The sequence below is a fragment of the Felis catus genome, chromosome E2 (assembly GCF_018350175.1).
Source record: "Felis catus isolate Fca126 chromosome E2, F.catus_Fca126_mat1.0, whole genome shotgun sequence".
Lineage (NCBI taxonomy): Eukaryota > Metazoa > Chordata > Mammalia > Carnivora > Felidae > Felis > Felis catus.
The window spans coordinates 19,870,252-19,889,884 of record NC_058382.1 but is presented as its reverse complement, the minus strand read 5'-3'; the positions used below and the strand labels follow the sequence as shown (position 1 = coordinate 19,889,884).

Here is a 19,633-nt window from a genome sequence, read left to right as displayed (position 1 = left end):
GGCAAGACTAGTAACCTCTCTGGGCATCATTTGTAAAATGAAGATCAGATCCGCCCTGAGGGTCATTGTGAGGATTAAGTGGCATAACTCGATGTTTGGCATGGTACCTGCCCAAAGACTGAATAAATAGTACCTACTCTTCTCTGGTTATAATAATAACAAGCACCTAAATGAAGTAAGGAGGTGATTGCTGAGATAAAACAGTCTACGGAGACATTTTTAGATGAAATTTGATCTAATTCCTGTACAACACAGCTGAAACATACATGTTGAAATCTAAATAATCCGAGTATAACTTCCCTAAAGGATGCCTATTTTGCATTTCTGGAAGGAAAAAAAGCAGGCGCAAACCAGTTTTTAGAGGTGGTTAGCTTAACGACTGTGAACACAAATTCTGAGACAGGCTGCCTGGATTCCAGCCCTGGCTCTCCCCACTTAGTAGCTGTGGCCTCGGGCATCCTTGCCTGGACAGTGGGCATGACTGTGGCATACCCAAGGAGATTTTAACGTACGTGAAGGGCTTGAGACCTGCCTGGCACACAGCATGCACTCTAAGTGTCAGTGGCGTCTGTCATTATCGCCAAAAAAAGAATCTAGGGTTTTACACAAATGCTGGAAGAGGGTGTGCCCAAATGTTCGTTGACGTCACTTCTTCCTTTTGGTTACCTAGGTTTTCAGAATCTTCTACTAAGACTATGTATTATTTTTATAACTTAAAAAGATGTATGTTAATGTGTTATAATATATTAATATTACAGACTACATTAACATGTTAATTATTGATCATATTGATTATGGCAATATATTGACACAATACTATATGATTAACATTATCAGAATATATTAATTATATAATGATTGCTAATTTATAATACATATTTAGATCTGTCTCCTGGGTCAGATCTTTGGCTTTTCTTTATACAACACCTTTGTGCTAATTGAATCCTACCCTTCTCCACTTCAAGCCTGAGCTGCTGACTTTCCCCGATCCCCCCAGACTCCCCTTATCCCCTCTCTGCCGTGGTCTCCTCATCTCTCCCACCCCTAGACACAACTTTCTATACTTTTGACCTTAAGGTTTTTCACTGAGTGAATCTAAATTTAGCCAGTCTTCATGGTTGATTTTTTTCATTATTCTTATTTGTTTCCATGATCCATACAGCTATAATAAATATTCTATGGCTCTGTCTTGATGTACATTTGCATTTTATTTCTTCAGAATAAATTCACAGAAGTAAAATTGCTGGGCTTTAAATGAATACAAAATGCCAAGAGTGTGAAAGATGTTTTTTGTTTATTTTAATTTAATTTTAATTCCAGTGTAGTTAACAGACAGTGTAATATTAGTTTCAGGTGTACAATACAGTGACTCAACACTTCCATTCATCACCCAGTGCTCATCACGACAGGTGCATTCCTTAATCCTCATCACCTATTTCACCCATCCCTCACCCACCTCCCCTCTGGTAACAATCAGTTTCTTCTCTGTAATTAAGAATCTGTTTCTTTATTTGTCTCTCTCTCTCTCTTTCTCCTTTGCTCATTTGTTTTGTTTCTTAAATTCCACATATGAGTGAAATCCTGGTATTTGTCTTTCTCTGACGTATTTCACTTAGCGTAATACTCACTAGCTCCATCTGTGTTGTTGCAAATGGCAAGATTTCATTCTTTTTTATGGTTGAGTAATATTCCCTTGTATGTATGTAGCACATCTTCTTTATCCACTCATCTACCCGTGGACACTTGGGCTGCTTCCATAATTTGGCTATTGTGAATAATGCCGCTATAAACATAGGGGTGCCAAGAGTGTCAAAGTTAATCTCAAATTATCCCATAGAATTTTGGGAACTTCAAAAGCTGGTACAAAAGTTCAACATGAGTTGAAGTGCAAGGAATGATTTTGGTGGGGAGGATAGTTATAGGGCTGTGCTGCCTTGTAAGTGGCTGAAGACTTAGGTCCCACCTGCCCCAGGGCGGCTATGTCTACTTCAGGACCACACAGCCCTTGTGTAAGTGCTCATGGTGGTCATGCACAAGGAGCTTTCGGCTACAGAAAATGCATTTTGTGTATACGGATTTTTGCCATAACTACTATGCTCAGGAAATCCCTGAGAATCACAGAGCCCCTATCTGTGAGGTTGTCTCCACAACCAGTGGCCAATCCCTGGCTCCCAGTCCGAGGGCATCGGTCATTCTGTTTTCTGAGTGATCTTTAGTGATCTTTATCTCTTCTTAGAATTTCGTTTGAGAAAAAGACAGAAGTACCTTTTAATTTGGACTGAGATTAGATTACAGGCTGGCCTGTTTGCATTGTCTTCTGTGCCTTATTTGAATAGTTGCTAAGGAAACTGGGGAGTAGTCTTCCCCTGGTTCTTCACCTGGTTTTAGAAATGACTCTCTTATCGTCAGGATTTTGCTTTTATCCATACTTATGCTCTTAATGTTTTTTCTTGAGATCTTTTACTCCATAGAGTATACTCTTTGGTACACCTCACCTTAGGTCCTCCTAAGCTAGGCTTTTTATTTAAAAGCAATATTGAGGTACTTGTCTTGGAGAGTCGTGGCCTCACATCTGGGGCAGCCTAATCAACGGAGGGTGCCGTGGGCCCAGCTGCCGGTGGCTGAGTCAACAGAGGTGTGATGGCTTTACGTGCCATTGTTCCCTCCCCTTTACTGCTATCTCTGCAAGATACCATGTATGACTTGTGGTATTTACGTTCTTGGAGATAAAAAAAAAACAACTGACGTCTTTTGTCCCATTCTAATCTTCTCTGCTTCCGGAATTAATTGATGACATCATTTTGCAGAATCAGAGAAAGATCTTCGATACATTGGCAAAATTTTGGATGGATTTTCCTTGGCTTCTAAACCCTTATCGTCTAAAAAAGTAAGGAAAAAAATTTTGTTTCTTTATTTATTTTATGCTTTAGTACTTAAAATATTCACTGCTAGGTGACCTGAGTTATTATGTTAACAACTGAAAAGTAAGTGAATTCTGTTTTCAGAAAGCAACAGCATAATTATTAGTGATTGTCCAGGAAAACATGTTCTGCATTAGAAATGTCAGTAACCACATTGTATCCAAAATATCTAACTGCTAATCTTTTTTTTAAAGATTTTTTAACATTTATTTTTTGAGAGAGAGACAGAGTGTTGAGTGGGAGAGGGGCAGAAAGAGAGGGAGACACAGAATCTGAAGCAGGCTCCAGGCTCTGAGCTGTCAGTACAGAGCCCAATGCCGGGCATAAACCCACGAATCGCGAGATCATGTACCTGAGTGGAAGTCGTTGGATACTTAACCAACGGAGCCACCCAGACACCCCTTTTTAATTTTTTTTAATGTTTATTTCTGAGAGAGAGAGAGAGACAGAGACAGAGCACAAGCAAGGGAGGGGCAGAGAGAGAGGGAGACAGGAATCTGAACAAGGGTCCAGGTTCTCAGCTGTCAGCACAGAGCCCTATGTGGGGCTTGAACCCATGAACTGTGAAATCATGACCTGAGTCAAGGTCAGATGCTTAACTGTCTGACCCATCCAGGTATCCCTAAATTGCTAATCTTTAAAAAAATTTTTTAATGTTTATTTATTTTTGAGGGAAAGAGACAGAGTGTGAGTGGGGGAGGGGCAGAGAGGGAGGGAGACACAGAATCCAAAGCAGGCTCCAGACTCTGAGCTATCAGCACAGAGCCTGACGCGGAGCTCGAACTCATAAACCGCAAGATCGTGACCTGAGCTGCAGTCTGATGCTCAACCGACTGAGCCACCCAGGTGCCCCTAAATTGCTAACTTTTTAAATCCAAGTTTTAAGTAAATGGTTATTTCCATTAAAAAAAGAATTACATTAGAAACTGGTGGGAAAACGGAATTGGTATAATTCCAAGGGCAATGTAACTTAAAGAAAAGTAGAAAATTTTAAGTCAGAAAAGCCCCCATTGCTGCCTCCTCCTGAGTGCAGGGAAGAGTGTTGGCCGGTGTGGACAGGGTTCCTCGAACTCCTTGTCTGGGCAAGCAGAAGGAGGAGAGGCTGCGTGCATGCAGGTCAGGTCCCGTGGAGAACTCCACATGCCTTTCCAGATAGTCCTGTTTTTTCGTGAGGTCATTGTGCAGCTTGGGCCAAGTGGTAATTTGTCTCTGACCCCCATCAGAGCCACGTGCCCACAGGCAGGCATCACTGGGTGATGGTGCTGGCAGCTCAGGTGAGGCTCCTGGCCATTCGCCTTGTTGGCATCCCTTTTTTAGATTGTTCCATCCTTTAATTTGCTCTCTGTTTTTGTATTCAGCAAATGTCTGTTAAGTACCTCTGTGGCTTGGCCCGTGGTTCTTCAGAAGAGGGGAGGCCAGGGGCAGTGCCGCCTGAAACACCACGTTCGGTGTTACAGCAGCTTTGATTTGTTTAGTCGTGAAAATGTTGTAACAGCGAGCAGAATATATTCAGAACAGCTTTGGGCACATGGTAAACTGATACTTTTACCAGAAATGTCAAGTAACGTCAAAGGACGATGCTAGTTTTTTACATGTATGAGAGCATAAAAAAGGCTGAGAAGTACTCGCTTGACTCAGGGCTTGAGGACTCACTTCCTCCAGGACTAAGTCCTGGCGCCCAAGGACAGCCTATTCCCGTGGGGGTGCCAGAGGCACAGATTCACTGCAGTGAGGCAGAGGGCTGTATGTGGGGAGACAGACATCGGGGGTTCCTGAGGTACAGCTTGCTGGAATAGCGCTCCGCGTGGGAACAGTTCAGAGAAGGGCTATGTTCACCCAGCCTTTCACAGGCAAGTATTCTTTCTACATATGGGCTCAAAACCCAGCCTCTTTATCCAGAGGCCAAACAGAACGTGATTTAGCGGAGGGAGTGGGATGCTTTGAATCCAGTGGAAGATATTAATAAGAGTTGTGGCCACGCACCCCCTCCCCTTTCTGCCACGCTCCTCTGGATTCGGGTGTCGCGGCCTCATAAGAGTGTTTGCCGACTGATCTGGGAGTCCATATGTTCGGAGGAGGTGGTTGGGCTAAGGCGATAAACAGTGAGATGTCCTGGCAGTGACACTAGCATTCTGCTGCAGACTGTCACTGTGCCGGGTGCTTCCCTAGGCTGCGTGGTTCAGCCACCTGGGCTGCTTGGGAGACCCTGCCTGGTGCCAGCTTTGTGGGGTGGGATGCGGACGTCACTGTTGTCAAACCCTCTGTGAGCCCCGGAGCCACAGCCGGAGAGCATTCGGTGCTTCACTGGTTACGGAGCTCAGGGTTTCAAGTAGAGGAAAAAATCTAGAAACTGGCTTAAATGAGACTGTCCATACATGCTTGTTAGACTCAGAGCAAAGGAGACCTTTCTGTGCAGTAATTTAAAAGTGTGTTATACTTTCTTTTAATGTATCTGTTCTATCATCATCAGTGCCTGAATTTCTCAGATATATTTCAATTTCAATTCAGTCAGCTTTTGAATTAAAAATACCTCAGATCAAAAAAGTAAGTCCTGAAACTCTAATTTGGAACTGAAATGTAACCAGAAAAATAATTCTGAATGGAAAAATAACTTATTTTAAGTAATTATGTCTTTTCTAAGCCTTGAATCATACTTTTCTAAGTTTTCTAATTTATAGTAGGCCAGTTCTGCATGTGGGCCGATACGTTGTGTTACCTACTGTCATCTTTCTTGTCACATAACGCATGCATATTGGCATCTGTCTGCAGAAGTGGGCAGGGGTAACATTCAGGATGTGTGGCCATTGGAACAGTAGAGTCCCGGTGACCCTCCAGATCCAGAATGGATGTTGGCTAGACGTCTGGAGAGGCTGTTCCCAGTGCGACCCTCCTGCTGGATGTTGGCCTGGCAAGGGCAGGGTTCACAACACTCATGGGTTATGGGTTCTCTTGGGTAAGTCAAACATGGTCATCTTACAGCCTGTCTTTTCTGAGTTTTGTGGGGTTTTTTTTGTTTTTGTTTTTTTTTTAAGACTTACCCACCACCTGAATTGCCGAGAGACTATCGACCGGTACATTATTTCAGACCTGTGGTAGCTGCAACCTCAGAGAACACCCACTTAGTCCAGGTATTGTCAGAGTCAGCTGGGAAGCCAATGCCTGACCCAGGGACACACAGTAGGCACCAGCTGAATGCCTCCAAGCGGGCGGAGTTGCTGGGAGAAACACCCATTCAAGGTATGTGCCACAGAGATTAAGAACATTACATTGATAGTAATTGGGGTTATCAAAATCAAAACGGAAAGTTGTTTTCTCAGTGACACTTGGTACATGACTGAGTATTCCCACACTGTGAGAACAAAATTGTTCCTTGTGAGCAGCACACATGGCAGTGTGCGTATCCTTTATTTCTTAAGACTTGTTTTCTAACACAAGTTTGGGTTGTGCCATTGAAATCGCAGCTCTTGTCTTAAGCTCAGTGGTTTTCAGACTTGTAATAATTGTCCAGGAATGTGGTGCAGATCAGGGACGCCCTCGCTGTCCCTGCACAGCCTGAGAATGTGTGATTTTTTTTTTCCTCAGGGGAAAGGGGACTGTAGCTCTTTCCCGAAAGCCTAAAAGAGACGAGTGCGTCTGAAAGTGTGGACAAGTGTGGAGAGTCCCCTCTAGGCTGGCACAGAAAGACCCACTGTGAGAGGTGAACTGGGACTTGCCATTCGGGAGCCCAATAGATACCTCAAATACAATAGACCAGAGCGGAAGTCTCGGTTCCCCACTTCCTTTTCCAGGCCCGCTCTTCCTCCGGTCTTCCCCTTGTCAGTGAATGATGCCACCAGTGATCCGCTGCTTAGACCAGAATGTAGGAATCCTGATTCCTGCCCACCCACGTCCATCAGCAGGTCCTTTCAGTGCTGTCCCCAACACGCTGGGGACGCCATCATGTCTCTGCCTTTCGGCTGCTTCCAGCCTGCTTCCAGCCTGGAGGCTGCTTCCAACCTCTTTCGCCTGGACTATTGCAGAGCCTCATTATCAGCCTCCTTTTCCCGCCTTCCCGTCTGCAGTCCCTTCCCCTCAACAGCAGCCGGACGAACCGAATGATATCACTGCCCTTCTTTAAACAGTCCAGTACTTCTCACACTGAAGGCAAATGCAGACTCCCCACCAGGCTATGGGATCCAGTCGTGCCTTCTTTTCAAGCCATATCTACTCTCCCTTAACCCCCTGAGGTCTAGCCTTGTGATCCTGCCTCCCGCCCTCTGACCCTGCCCACCGCGATGTACCACATCGGGGCCTTGATGTTCGCCATCTCCTCTGCCTCTGCTCTTCGCTTCTACTTCGGCTTCTTTTACTTAACTCACCACAAATATTATCTCTTTGGAGGCACCTTCCGGGCTTCCCCTGCCCCGTCACATATGCTAGTGATTCCCTGCTCCCCCTCCCAGCCCTCACCTCTAGGTCCCCCTCAGTCATGTCAGCCTGTTTCCTTCATGGTCTTCCTCTCATAGCCATCCTCTGGTGTTGTTGACTTTGGGTTTCTCTAATTCCCATGCCCCCATGTAGGGGAGCGGGACTTTGTCTCCGGTGTCCTCCCGGCCCAAGACAGTGCTCAGTGGGTGCTATGACAGGAGTGAATGCCGCAGGGGCAGCTGGCTCTGAACCGGGGCTTGTGCCCAGTGGGACTGTGGAGGTGGCGGCCGCCTCAGGCTGGAGGTCCGGAGCCTGGAATGTCAGCTTCCTTGTTCTAGGACCACTCACTCACCTGATAAACATCCAAGTACTGACCTCCATTTTTGCCAACTGTAAAATAGGAGTCATGTTATTTTCACTGTCTAGTTCCCAGGGATAATACGAGTACAGATGAAAAACTAAGACACTCTAATTACGTATATTCGTGATATTGCGCATGTATGTACCACAGAAATGTCACTATGGTTGTCTTACGGTACTTTTCATTTCTTCCATATTACTATTTTTTCTTTTAGGTTCATCTACTTCAGTGTTAGAGTTTCTGTCCCAAAAAGATAAAGAGAGAATCAAAGAAATGAAGCAGGCAACTGACCTTAAAGCAGCTCAACTCAAGGCCAGGAGTCTGGCCCAGAAGGCCTCAAGCAGCCGACCCCAGCCTTCCTCTCCGGACGTGGGGACCTGCTCGTGGCACATGGCATTGAGTGGTGGGACAGCTGCCACGAGAGCCAGCAGCTTCAAACCTTTCGCGAAAGATCCAGAAAAGCAAAAACGATACGAAGAGTTTTTAGTACATATGAAACGGGGTCAGAAAGGTGGGTGCTGGGCCTGGGTCTCCCACCTCTCAGCCAGCGGAAGCAGTCTTGCCGTTCTGGCCCTTGTCCCAGATTGAAAGTTGAAGTACCCCACTCCGCCGGTGATTTGCTTTGTCCTGCTGCAAACAGTGCAAAGATTTTAGTCCCTGGCTCTTGACCTCAGAAAGTAGGAGCAAGCAGCTTGTGTTTCTCCATATCTCAGGTCCCAAAGATAGCTGTTGACGTAGAGAACATGGCTTGGCAGTGGCTACTGCTAAACTACAGACCATTTACTGTGTGCCGATGCCTGCCTTCTGTAAGTGTTGCATTTCACACCAAGAGAACAAGGTCATCTCCCACTTTGTCTTAAAATCCTAATCATCCAGCCCTAAATCGTGGCCTAAAATTTGATTTAAAAAGGTAGTTGGCTGTTGAACCGTTACAAGGGGGGAAAAATCACTCTGTGATCTACGGAGTAAACACAGCCAGACTGAGGAGAGGGATTACGGTTATTCATAGCAGTTCTCGTGAGCGTCGTCAGCAAATTGGAGGGGTCGGTTTTCGAAAGCAGACCTAAGAACCCACCCTCAGTGTTTATTTGTTAAATTAAAAAAACCCAAAAGTTAGAAAAAAGAGTGTTTTTCTGCCAAGACTTAGGAATATAGTTAGGATGAACTTATCACTGTCCCGGAGTGGTACCAAGTTCCTGGCTTCAAAGATTTGTTTTGTTTTGTTTTGTTTTGTTTTGTTTTGTTTTGTTTTGAGAGAGAAAGAGAGAGGGCGCAAGTGAGCGAGGGGCAGAGAGGGCGGGGAGGCAGAGAGAGAGGATATAGCTGGGTTCATCCAAAGCGGGGCTCATGTTCACCCAAAGTGGAGCCTGAGCTCACCTGATGCGGGACTGAAACTCACGAAACTTGAGATCGTGAGCTGAGTCAAAGTCAGATGCTTGACCGACTGAGCCACCAAGGCGCCCCTGGCTTCAAAGATTTAACTGAGCATGAGTCCCCAAATGTTTTTCTCTGTTCTGTGTGGTAGACAGAATTCAATAAAAGCATCATGTTGAGGGGGAGAGCGATATAACCTGACAGGTACTCCCCGCCATGCTCTTACAAACCAGGGTACAGATTTGTGGCCTCTCTGGTAAAATCTACAGAGACACAGTGGGACCCACCGGGTGTTCTTCTCTAAGCCCTACGTTTTTCCTAAGAGTGAAGCAGGTTCTCATTCCTTGTACCATAGATGCCCTGGAACGTTGTCTGGATCCCAGTATGACAGAATGGGAGCGAGGCCGCGAGCGGGATGAGTTTGCTCGGGCAGCCCTGCTGTATGTGTCTTCCCATTCGACCTTGTCCTCCAGGTTCACACATGCCAAGGAGGAGGACGATTCAGATCAAGTGGAAGTCCCTCGAGACCAAGAGGTCTGTCGCCATCACATCCCTACCTGATGAATTGTAAAATCCAAACAAATATTTTAGATCCCTCAGTGGAATGATCAGAATATACGTGGCATTATAGAATAAGAATGATTTATGCCTTTAGCACAGTGGCGCAGCATAAGCACTGTTTGGAAGTTTTGGAAGGTTGCTTGAAAGCTTTTCAGTGAAAGAGCACTCAGGGCGGTGGTGTGACCACTTGATGAAACAGAATAAATGTCTTTTCCCAGAATGATGTCAATGACAAGCAGTCGGCTGTGAGGATGAAGATGTTCGGGAAGCTTACCCGAGACACATTTGAGTGGCATCCTGACAAGCTGCTGTGTAAGAGGTTTAATGTCCCTGACCCTTATCCAGAGTAAGTTGGATAAACCTGTCCTCACATCAGTACTCCTTCCCCCATATTAAAGTTAACTCTCCCCCTAACCTATTCATATAAATTCCCTTTTTCTAGATGAATTTACTTGTAAATGCTTGGAGTTGCAAATTTTGCAGATTTAACTTCTATTAATTTGTTACTAAAAAAAAAAAAAAAAAAAAAAAAAATAGTAAGCAAACATCCAGAAAGCAGACTTTATTCTCTACCAAAGATGTGAAACTCAGATATGTCAAGTTACAAAAACTTAATGCTGGTCTGATTTGCCACCTTTTTAATAATCACATATAGCTTACATTTAGAATATTACTTACACTAATTCTTTATAAAAGTTTGACACTTAAATTGAATCTGAGGTTTTGTCAGAAAATTTAGGTATATTTTTAGCAGTGGAGCTTTTCCTTCATGGGAATACATTTTCAAAGTTAAATTCTAGCTCTTACTATAATAAGGGAAACCTCGTGGGCCCTAACATCAGCCATTCCAAATTCTTAAACTGCTTGGAGAAGCGCAATCACCTTCAGGGACCTCTTAGCAAAGAGAAGAGCTAGTGGTGAAAAACACAAGACGGAAAACTTCACACGAACTAGATGTTATCCTCACAGTTGTTATTTGAAATTACATATATGTGTTTTCTTTTCACCCCGCAGTTCAACTTTGGTTGGCTTACCAAGAGTGAAACGTGACAAATACTCAGTCTTCAACTTTCTGACACTCCCAGAGACTGCTTCCTCACCTGCAACTCAAGCAGCGAGTGAAAAAGGGCCGCAACACCAAGGTCCTGACAGTGAGTGGGGCTTCCTCAGGCCCATGGCTGACCATGGTTTCAACCCCGATCCTGTTGGAAAGTCTTCGGGGTACACATGGTGTGAGCTTTCCCTCCATTAAGGGAATCGCTCATATGAACACATTAGCGCGTGTTGTAAGAGTCCAGACGTATACTGTTTGGGGTTGGGGCTCTGCCTCAGCACCTGCCATGTTCCCGACACGTTGCACCATGCCTGGCCCACAGTAGGTCTGCTGGTGTTCTTGAATGAATGAAAGAGCTGGAATGGAGAGCTTGCCTTTTACTTGCCACATTCTGATATTACGTCTATGTCCTCCCACCTTTCAGAATCACGAAAACCATCGCGATGGGATACATCTAAACAAGAAAAGAAAGAAGATTCCATTAGTGAATTTTTAAGTTTGGCTAGATCAAAAGTTGGCCCACCTACACAAGAGTCCAGCCCTTTAGTAATCAAAGAGGAAGAACATGTGACGGAGTCACTCTCAGATAAGGTAACTGTGGCTTCCAGGTTCTCTTTGCCAGGCTGACTGGGGCGTTTGCCTTTCTCTGTGATGGTGCTTTGTCATCACTTGATAGGAGGGGTCTGCCAGCTTTCTGAGAAGGGCCAGATAGTAAATATTTTAGTCTTTGTGGGCCATATAGTCTCTATTGCAGCCGCTCAACTCTGCTGTCAAATGGGAAAGGAATCACAGGCAATATGGAAAAAAATTGGGTTCATCTGTGTTCCAATAAAACTTTACTTACAAGGCAGACAGTGGGTTGGATTTGGCCCAGAGGCTGTAGTTGCCAGCACCTGCTCTACATTGCAGTAGTTTCAATCATGTCTTTGATCATATGAGGAAAGGTATAAACTTCTTTGCCAGGGATGGCTTTCACTTAGCATCAGCCATTGAAATAAAATTCACTGTGTTTTCTTTTGTGGGGAGTATAAACAAAATATCCATTGGCTTTGTAAAAAATTGCTGGTCTAATAGTTGAAAGTTGAATTTAATAAAAAGTTAGTTTTACTTCTTTTTTTTTAAAAAAGAAATCAGTCAAGTATGGACATCTCGCTTAATAAAAACTTACTTTACAGAAACTGTAAAGGAACTTACTTTCTTAGACATTAATCTATAAGCTAGGAAATAGCACTGCAGATATTTAGAGAATTTGAATGTTTTGTGTTGCCTTTTTTTTTTCTTTCTCTGGAATTATCAAAAAGTTGGTTTTATTTCTGATAGCCTCATTTAAAATTATCTTTTAAAGGAACATGCATTAAAATGTGCAGTTCGGTGAGTTTTTATACAGATGCAGATTTGTGGAACCACACCACAATCAGGATGCAAAATGGTACCATCACCCCCAAAAACTCCCTCATGCTGTCCCTTTCTAGTCATACCCTTCCCTCCCTACAAACCCCCCATCAACCATTGATCTCTTCTCTGTCTCTATAGTTTTGTTCTTTTCAAAATGTTACGTAAATGGAATCAGACAACATACGTATATAACCTTTTGAGACTCATACCTTTGAGATTCATCAGTATCATATTATCTTTTTATTTCATAATTTTATTATTAGTGTTTTATTATTTTTTTATTTTAGAGAGAGAGCGTGAGCGGGAAGAAGGGCAGAGAGAGAGAGAGAGAGAGAGAGAGAATCTTGAGCAGGTTCCACACTCAGCACAGAGCCCAACAAGGGCTCCCCACGACCCTGGGACCCCACGACCCTGGGATCATGACCTGAGCCGAAGTAAAGAGTCAGAGACTCAACTGACTGAGCCACCCAGGCACCCCCCATTTTTTTTTAAGCTTGTTTATTTAGAGAGTGTGAGTGGGGAGGGACAGAGAGAGAGAGAAGTCCATGTAGGCTCCTCACCGTCAGCCCAGAACCCGATGCCGGACTTGAACTCACAAACCGTGAGATCATGACCTGGCCAAAGTTGGACGCTTAACCGACTGAGCCACCCAGGCGCCTCATTAACTCTGTTTTGTTAATGATTGCTCTATCATATACATGCTTATTTTCTCACAGTTTAATTGGAATTGATATTTTACCACGTCAAGTGGAATATAGAATCTCTACCACTCTGTAGGTCCCTTCATTCTCCAGCTTTATGATGTTGCCTTATGTATTATGTGCACACGTGCTGAAAACCTCATGAGACAGTGTTTTAATTTTTGCTTCCACTTGTTGGACATGTTTAAAGAACTGGTGAGATGACAGTCCGTTTTATTTACTTGGATATTTACCATTGCTGTTGCTCTTTCTTCCTTCCTGAAGTACCAGCTCTCCCTCCTATCATTCCCTCTGTCTGAGGGACTCCCCTTACTTAGCAGTTCTTTTAGAGAAGTTCCAACTCGAGAGTGCAGTTCTCTTAATTTTCCTTCATCTGAGAATGTGTGTTTTATCTGCATTCCTAAAGGGTGTTTTTGCCAGATACAGAATTCTGGGTCAACAGGACTTTCCTTTTAACCCTTTACGAATGTTGTACCACTTCCCTCTGGCCTTCCTGCCTGCCGATGAGAAATTTAGTTATTCAACGTGTTCCCCTCCTTAGAATGATGTGATTTTTCCTCTGGCTGCTCAAGATTTGTACTTTGTCCTTGGTTTTTGCTGTTTGGTTATGATGTATCTGAGTGTGGGTTTCCTCAAGAGTCTTTTGTTTGGGGTTTTGCTGAGCTTCCTGAATCTTGTTTTTCACCAGATCTGGGACGTTTTCAGCCATTATTTTCTCTGCTCCACGCTCTCACTCCCCTCCTGTGACTCTGATGACATAAATGTTAGACTTTTTGATATTGGCCCACAGGCCTCTTTTTGGTCTTTTTTTCTCTGTCTGTTTAAATCGGATCATTTCTATTGATCTGTCATCAAGTTCATTGACTCTTTCTTCTGTCATGTCTGTTCTGCTGTTATTTTGAGCCCATCTAGTGAATTTCTTATTTTGGTTATTGTATTTTTCATTTCTAAAATCCTCATTTGGTTCTCCTTTATATCTTTTCTTTATTCGCTGAGACCTTTTCATCTTACCGTCTGTGTGGCCATATTCTTGGAGCATGCTTATAATAGCTGCTTTAAAGTCTGCCACATAATTCCAACATTTTTATCATTTTGGGGTTAGCGTCTATCAATTGTCTTTTTCCAGTTGAGGTTTTCCTGATTGGTTGTATACCAAGTAATTTTGGATTGCATCCTGGACATTTTGACATTTTGGACATTATGTTATAGGACCTTAGGTCTTCTTTGTTTTTTTATTTTTAAATATATATAATTTATTGTCAAATTGGTTTCCATACAACACCCAGTACTCATCCCAAGAGGTGCCCTCCTCAGTGCCCATCACCCCCTTTTCTCTCTCCCCTACCCCCCATCAACCCTCAGTTTGTTCTCAGTATTTTTTTTTTATGAAATTTATTGTCAAATTGGTTTCCATACAACACCCAGTGCTCATCCCAACTGGTGCCCTCCTCAATACCCCTCACCCACCCACCCCTCCCTCCCACCCCCCATCCACCCTCAGTTCTCAGTTTTTAGGAGTCTCTTATGTTTTGGCTCCCTCCCTCTCTAACCATTTTTTTTTTCTTCCCCTCCCCGATGGTCTTCTGTTAAGTTTCTCAGGATCCACATAGGAGTGAAAACATGTGGTATCTGTCTTTCTCTGCCTGACTTATTTCACTTAGCATAACACTCTCCAGTTCCATCCACATTGCTACAAAAGGCCAGATTTCATTCTTTCTCATTGCCAAGTAGTATTCCATTGTATAAATAAACCACATCTTTATCCGTTCATCAGTTGATGGACATTTAGGCTCTTTCCACAATTTGGCTGTTGTTGAGAGTGCTGCTGTAAACATTGGGGTACAAGTGCCCCTATGCATCAGCACTCCTGTATCCCTTGGGTCAATTCGTAGCAGTGCTCTTGCTGGGTCATAGGGTAGGTCTATTTTTAATTTTTTGAGGAACCTCCACACTGTTTTCCAGAGCAGCTACACCAGTTTGCATTCCCACCTTAGGTCTTGTTTAAATTTGAGGGAGAATGGTGAAGGTCTGTTTTAGCAGACAATTGACCTAATTAGGTTCAGGCCCCTGCCTTCATTAACCTCTAATTTTGGACCTCTGAAGGCTGATAGACTCTTGAAAACAGGACAGAAGCACTGTGCTGGTTCCAACTGCATTTTTGTGAGTCCTTTGCAATTCTGATTAATGACCTGTCTCCATGAGAACCTTCAGCTACTTCTACCAGTCAGCTCGCTCTGCAGTTGTTGAATCAGAAACATCACAAGAATAAATGCCATGTGAGTGGCCATTGTTTAGTTAGACCGTATGTGGTATGGAGACCCATGTACCTGAGCATAAACATAAGAGTGTGTGTGTGTGTGTTTCTAGAATGTCTGACTCCCCTCACCTCTGCTTCTTCATTCCTGACTCATTTCATTGTTAATACAGAGTGTAAGCAAAGGTGTGGATTCACAGACTGAAGGAGAAGGGAGCCGCCCATCCATGGACTTATTTAAGGCCATCTTTGCCAGCTCCTCCGATGAGAAGTCCTCATCCTCTGAGGATGAGCAAGGCGACAGTGAGGATGATCAGGCAGGTACCGGGGAAGCTGACTTCAAAAGCTCCCAAGAAACTGACTCGGCAGAAACATCATCCGTGGCACGTGGTATGTCGCTACTTTAGATTTGGGGATCTAAAGAAGAAAATGAGGATGTGTCTAGAGAAGCTCCTTTTTTGTTTAGTGTGCAGTTTTAAACCAGGAGAATTAGCGGGCAGCGATGTTTTAATCTTGTATATTTTCAGTTGTGGATTTGGATGTAAATTTCTGGTGCATTTTTATGATAGTTATGTTTGATAATACCCTTTTTCCCACTTATCTTAGTTGAGAAGAATTAAAAAATAGTAGAATTTTTGTTTAAAAAATAGCGTTTTTTTTTTTTTTTTTAATTGGTTGATGATGAGGTGCTAGGATTATTGGCAACTTTTGGTCCTGAAGTGTACAGGGCACTTCCGCCAGCCAGGAGTTTGGACGGGAAAGGAAGTCATTGGCCGCTTGTCAGGGTGGGAGGTTTTTCAGATGCTTGGGTGGGTGGACAGAATTTTCCATCTCAGCCTTTTGGTGGGGGGGGGAGAGGGGTTTCTAGCCCCGACAGTGTGTGGTAGACTTGGGTATAAGTTTTGAGGGCCTTGAACCAAGAAGTTACATAGAGATCTAAAACATCGCTTATTCTTAGGCAGTTTGCAAATGCCTGTTTCCTATTTCTGTGGAAAAAAGTAACCAGCTTGTTTGTTATTACAGAGCGATATATACTTGAACTGTAAAAGTTTACAAATATAGAACTGTAGAAAGCCCAGGATCCTTGGAATCCCGCTTCCCCGAGATAAACATTGTCAATACTTTGATGCATGCTTTTCCAGGTTTTTTGCATTTTTCTTTCCTCTGTATGAAAACATAGTCATCTGTTTAAAAAATGGCATTACCAATGTGAACATGGTAGTGTGTTTATATTCAGTTTTCCCCCTCTTTGATCATTTATTTTGAATGAAATTAAGCTTTCTGAGCTGGGACTGTCTTAGATCCCTGTTTGTAAGTTTTTCTTCTTCTCTGAGGATATCTTTCCTCGAGGACATCTTGCAACCCTTGAGGTCTCAGTGAGGTGACCTGGAGCATGTGCTGTATATGCCCCTGTGTTGTCGCCACTGGCGCACTTGCTTGCAGGTGCCTCGTGCGACTGAATTCCCAGCTCAAATGTCCCCGAGGTTGGAGGTCAGGTTTGCCTGCTGTATCCTCAGCAAAGTGGTAAAGAAAAGCTTACATTATCTGGTGGCAACAGGTATTAATTAAAGATTCAAACAGGTTAATATTAGTAAAATATTAATTAATACTAACATAAATAGACAAAATTAATACCCTGGTGTTTTTCAGCTAGCGAGCCGGTAGCCCAGGAGCCCGCACCTTCCTTTCCGATACAAAAGATGCAGATAGATGAAAGAGAAGCGTTCGGCCCACGGCTGCCTCCCGTCTTCTGCCCCAGTGAGTTGAGAGCTCCTTGGTTCACCTTGCATCGGCACCAGCGTCTCCCCTGAGCTGTGACAGCTCTAACCGTGTTATTACTTCCGCCCATCTAGGCCAACACGAGGCTGACCAAATACCTACAGTTGACCTGTGAGCAAGGCGGGGTTTAGGGGCGCCAACACCATGCACAGTTGAAAATCTGCATAGAGCTTTGGACTCCCCCCAAAACTTAACTGTTAATACCCAACTGTGGCCCAGAAGCCTTACCGATGACATGAACAGTTGATTAACATTTATTATATATGTTATATGTATTATATCTTGTGTTCTTACAGTAAAGTAAGCTAGAGAAAAGCAACTGTTATTAAGAAAATCATAAGAGAAAACATGTTTACCTTACTGTACTGGATTTACTTAAAAAAAAAAAACCCACCATGGTGGAACTGCATGGCTCAAACTTGTGTTGTTTGAGATCAAGTGTACATACGTTTGTTTCTGTTTTTTTTGTTCTTAGCTACATTTTGCATCTCGTTACTTCCACCTAGTGCCTAAATGAGAATTGTTGCTTTACAGCCTGAGACCTTTAAACTTTTTTTTCCTTCAACTTTCCGTTATATATAATAGAGTCCCGAGTATCTCAAATGGTGTCACTTACAGAAATAAAAAAGTAAAAATCTAGGACACAGAGATGGGTGAGGAATTGTAGGGAGAAGGGTAGTCTGAGACTTTTTTCTGTGTTGGCTGATGTAGCAAATAAAGCAAAAGTAATTCTTTCAGAAGTAAACACAGTCCATCCTCCGTCCCCAGTATCGGTCAACAACTTCCATTCAGTGTCTTAAATGGACAGTTTTGTTAAAATGTTTAGACTGGATTATCATCTCCTTGAAGGCCAGGTTAACAAACATCTGATAACCTGGCCCAGGTATATAAATGACATAATTCTGTTATCTGCTTCATAGTTTCCTATAGCACCCACGTATAAATATTCGTTTGATTAATTAAGCCAGCCTTCAAAGAGGTGATAAAAAGTGTGATGTTTTGAAAAATTGAAATGAATGTATTTATTATTTGCTTTAGTTCAGATCTCCAGCTTAAAGTAAGTGTATTGGAATTTAAGAGCAAAGTTATTTATTCCCATTTCCCAGACCGTCCTTGATATCCTTGTAATAGTTAATTACTTAATTTTGTCTGTGGGTTTTTGAGGGGGAATGGTTTTTCGAAAACAAGCACTTAAAAAACAAAAGTTTGGAGAAGTCAGATTTTAAAATATCTGACCAAACAATAGGACCAGAGAGTTACAGGCACCTGTTACCTAGATTTGGAAAATATCCATTCTTCTGAATTCCCTTGAAACTTTTCTTTAGGTGGAAAAAATTGATTTTTGTTGGTTTGGTGACCTGGAGGTTGATGACCTATGAAAACATTTTTGTCAGAGTTTGGAGGTGGAGAATTTAAGTGTATGCTACTTGCTTGGTCCTTTTTTAAAAAAAAAAATTTTTTTTTCAACGTTTTTTATTTTATTTTTGGGACAGAGAGAGACAGAGCATGAATGGGGGAGGGGCAGAGAGAGAGGGAGACACAGAATCGGAAGCAGGCTCCAGGCTCTGAGCCATCAGCCCAGAGCCTGATGCGGGGCTCGAACTCAAGGACCGCGAGATCGTGACCTGGCTGAAGTCGGACGCTTAACCGACTGCGCCACCCAGGCGCCCCTTGCTTGGTCCTTTTTAATGATTATGTACATTATGTTGTTTTCATGCTAATTTTCTAGGGTTTTTTTCAACTTAGAAGATAAAACACATATGTAATGTGCTTTAGTAAAGGGAGGAGGATGTGAGGGGAGCTGACGTTTATGTGCCCGATTCTAGGCTACGGGATTCATGTGCACGGTTCTGTCCAATCCTCTGTGTCCCCGAGAGAGCAAGGAGTCTTCCTGTCACTATTCACGGATGGGGAAACTGAGGCTTGGAGAGGTTGAGCAACGTGCGGAAGGTCAGGGAGAAGCTGGCAGCCAAGCTGAGGTTCAGACTCTGGTCTGTCTCCTGAGCTGCCTGAGGATGTTAAATTAAAACAGGCTTGTGCTTTTTCTCTCCCGACTCTATCTCCATCTGACTCATCTGGCAGATAAGGCTGTGGCAAGATACGGGTTGGCTCACACAAGTCTTGCGTTGAGGCTTCTGGCAGTTTCTAAATATAGAGCTACCAGGTGACAGGTAACCCGTTTGTCAGCGAGGCAGGGCAGGAGTCCCACCTTAATGTTAAACATTCCACCTACGTCACATTCCTTGTTCAACAATTTGGGCTTTATTTTCCCCAGTAGTTCACGTGTTACGTTTGTGTTTCAGATGTTCGTCAGAAACCCGAGGCACCTCAGAAAGAGAAACATAAAAAAAACAAAGAAAAACATAAGACCAAGAAAGAGCACAGACGGAGGAAAGAGAAGGTAAGTAACTTACGGGCGTCTTGGACAGGATGCAGGCTCTGATGTCCCTGCTTCTGTCATGCAGACAAGCCCCGAGGGGTGACAGGGGAAGCCAGGCAGGGAGAATATCTGGTGGCCGAGGTGGGGGCACACAGGCCTCTCCATACCTTGGCAGGAATGTGGACACTCATGTACGCGTTCAATTTGCAGGAACTTTGTTTTTCTTTCAGGCAGAGTATTTTAATTATTCAGTTCTACTTTAAAAACATTTTATTTGTGAACATGAAAAAGTAGGGGGAAAGGACATTTAAATACTTGGGAGTAATGGTTGAATCTTAATAAAGTAGTGTTAATTGGTTACTCGTTCAATATCAAATGAAGATATTCTTCTGAACGTCTTTCCTCAACTGCTCTGTCATCATTATGGATAGAGAGTTGGGTTCAAA

At 43.4% G+C, this 19,633-nt stretch overlaps 1 protein-coding gene across 3 annotated transcripts in view; it reads left to right on the top strand.

Annotated features, from left to right (window-relative positions):
- The window catches only part of GPATCH1 (G-patch domain containing 1), a 39,103-nt gene that overhangs the window by 15,372 nt on the left and 4,098 nt on the right, over positions 1-19,633 (top strand). For 2 of the 3 annotated variants that reach the window (XM_003997950.6, XM_045045566.1), the window contains 10 exons: positions 2,808-2,887; positions 5,954-6,158; positions 7,904-8,200; positions 9,419-9,597; positions 9,843-9,970; positions 10,639-10,775; positions 11,103-11,269; positions 15,202-15,418; positions 16,679-16,786; positions 19,111-19,208. In XM_003997950.6, coding sequence (XP_003997999.3) covers positions 2,808-2,887; positions 5,954-6,158; positions 7,904-8,200; positions 9,419-9,597; positions 9,843-9,970; positions 10,639-10,775; positions 11,103-11,269; positions 15,202-15,418; positions 16,679-16,786; positions 19,111-19,208 — 1,616 coding nt within the window. The remainder of the gene's footprint in view (positions 1-2,807; positions 2,888-5,953; positions 6,159-7,903; positions 8,201-9,418; positions 9,598-9,842; positions 9,971-10,638; positions 10,776-11,102; positions 11,270-15,201; positions 15,419-16,678; positions 16,787-19,110; positions 19,209-19,633) is intronic. The other variant, XM_006941457.5, reaches the window with a different exon arrangement.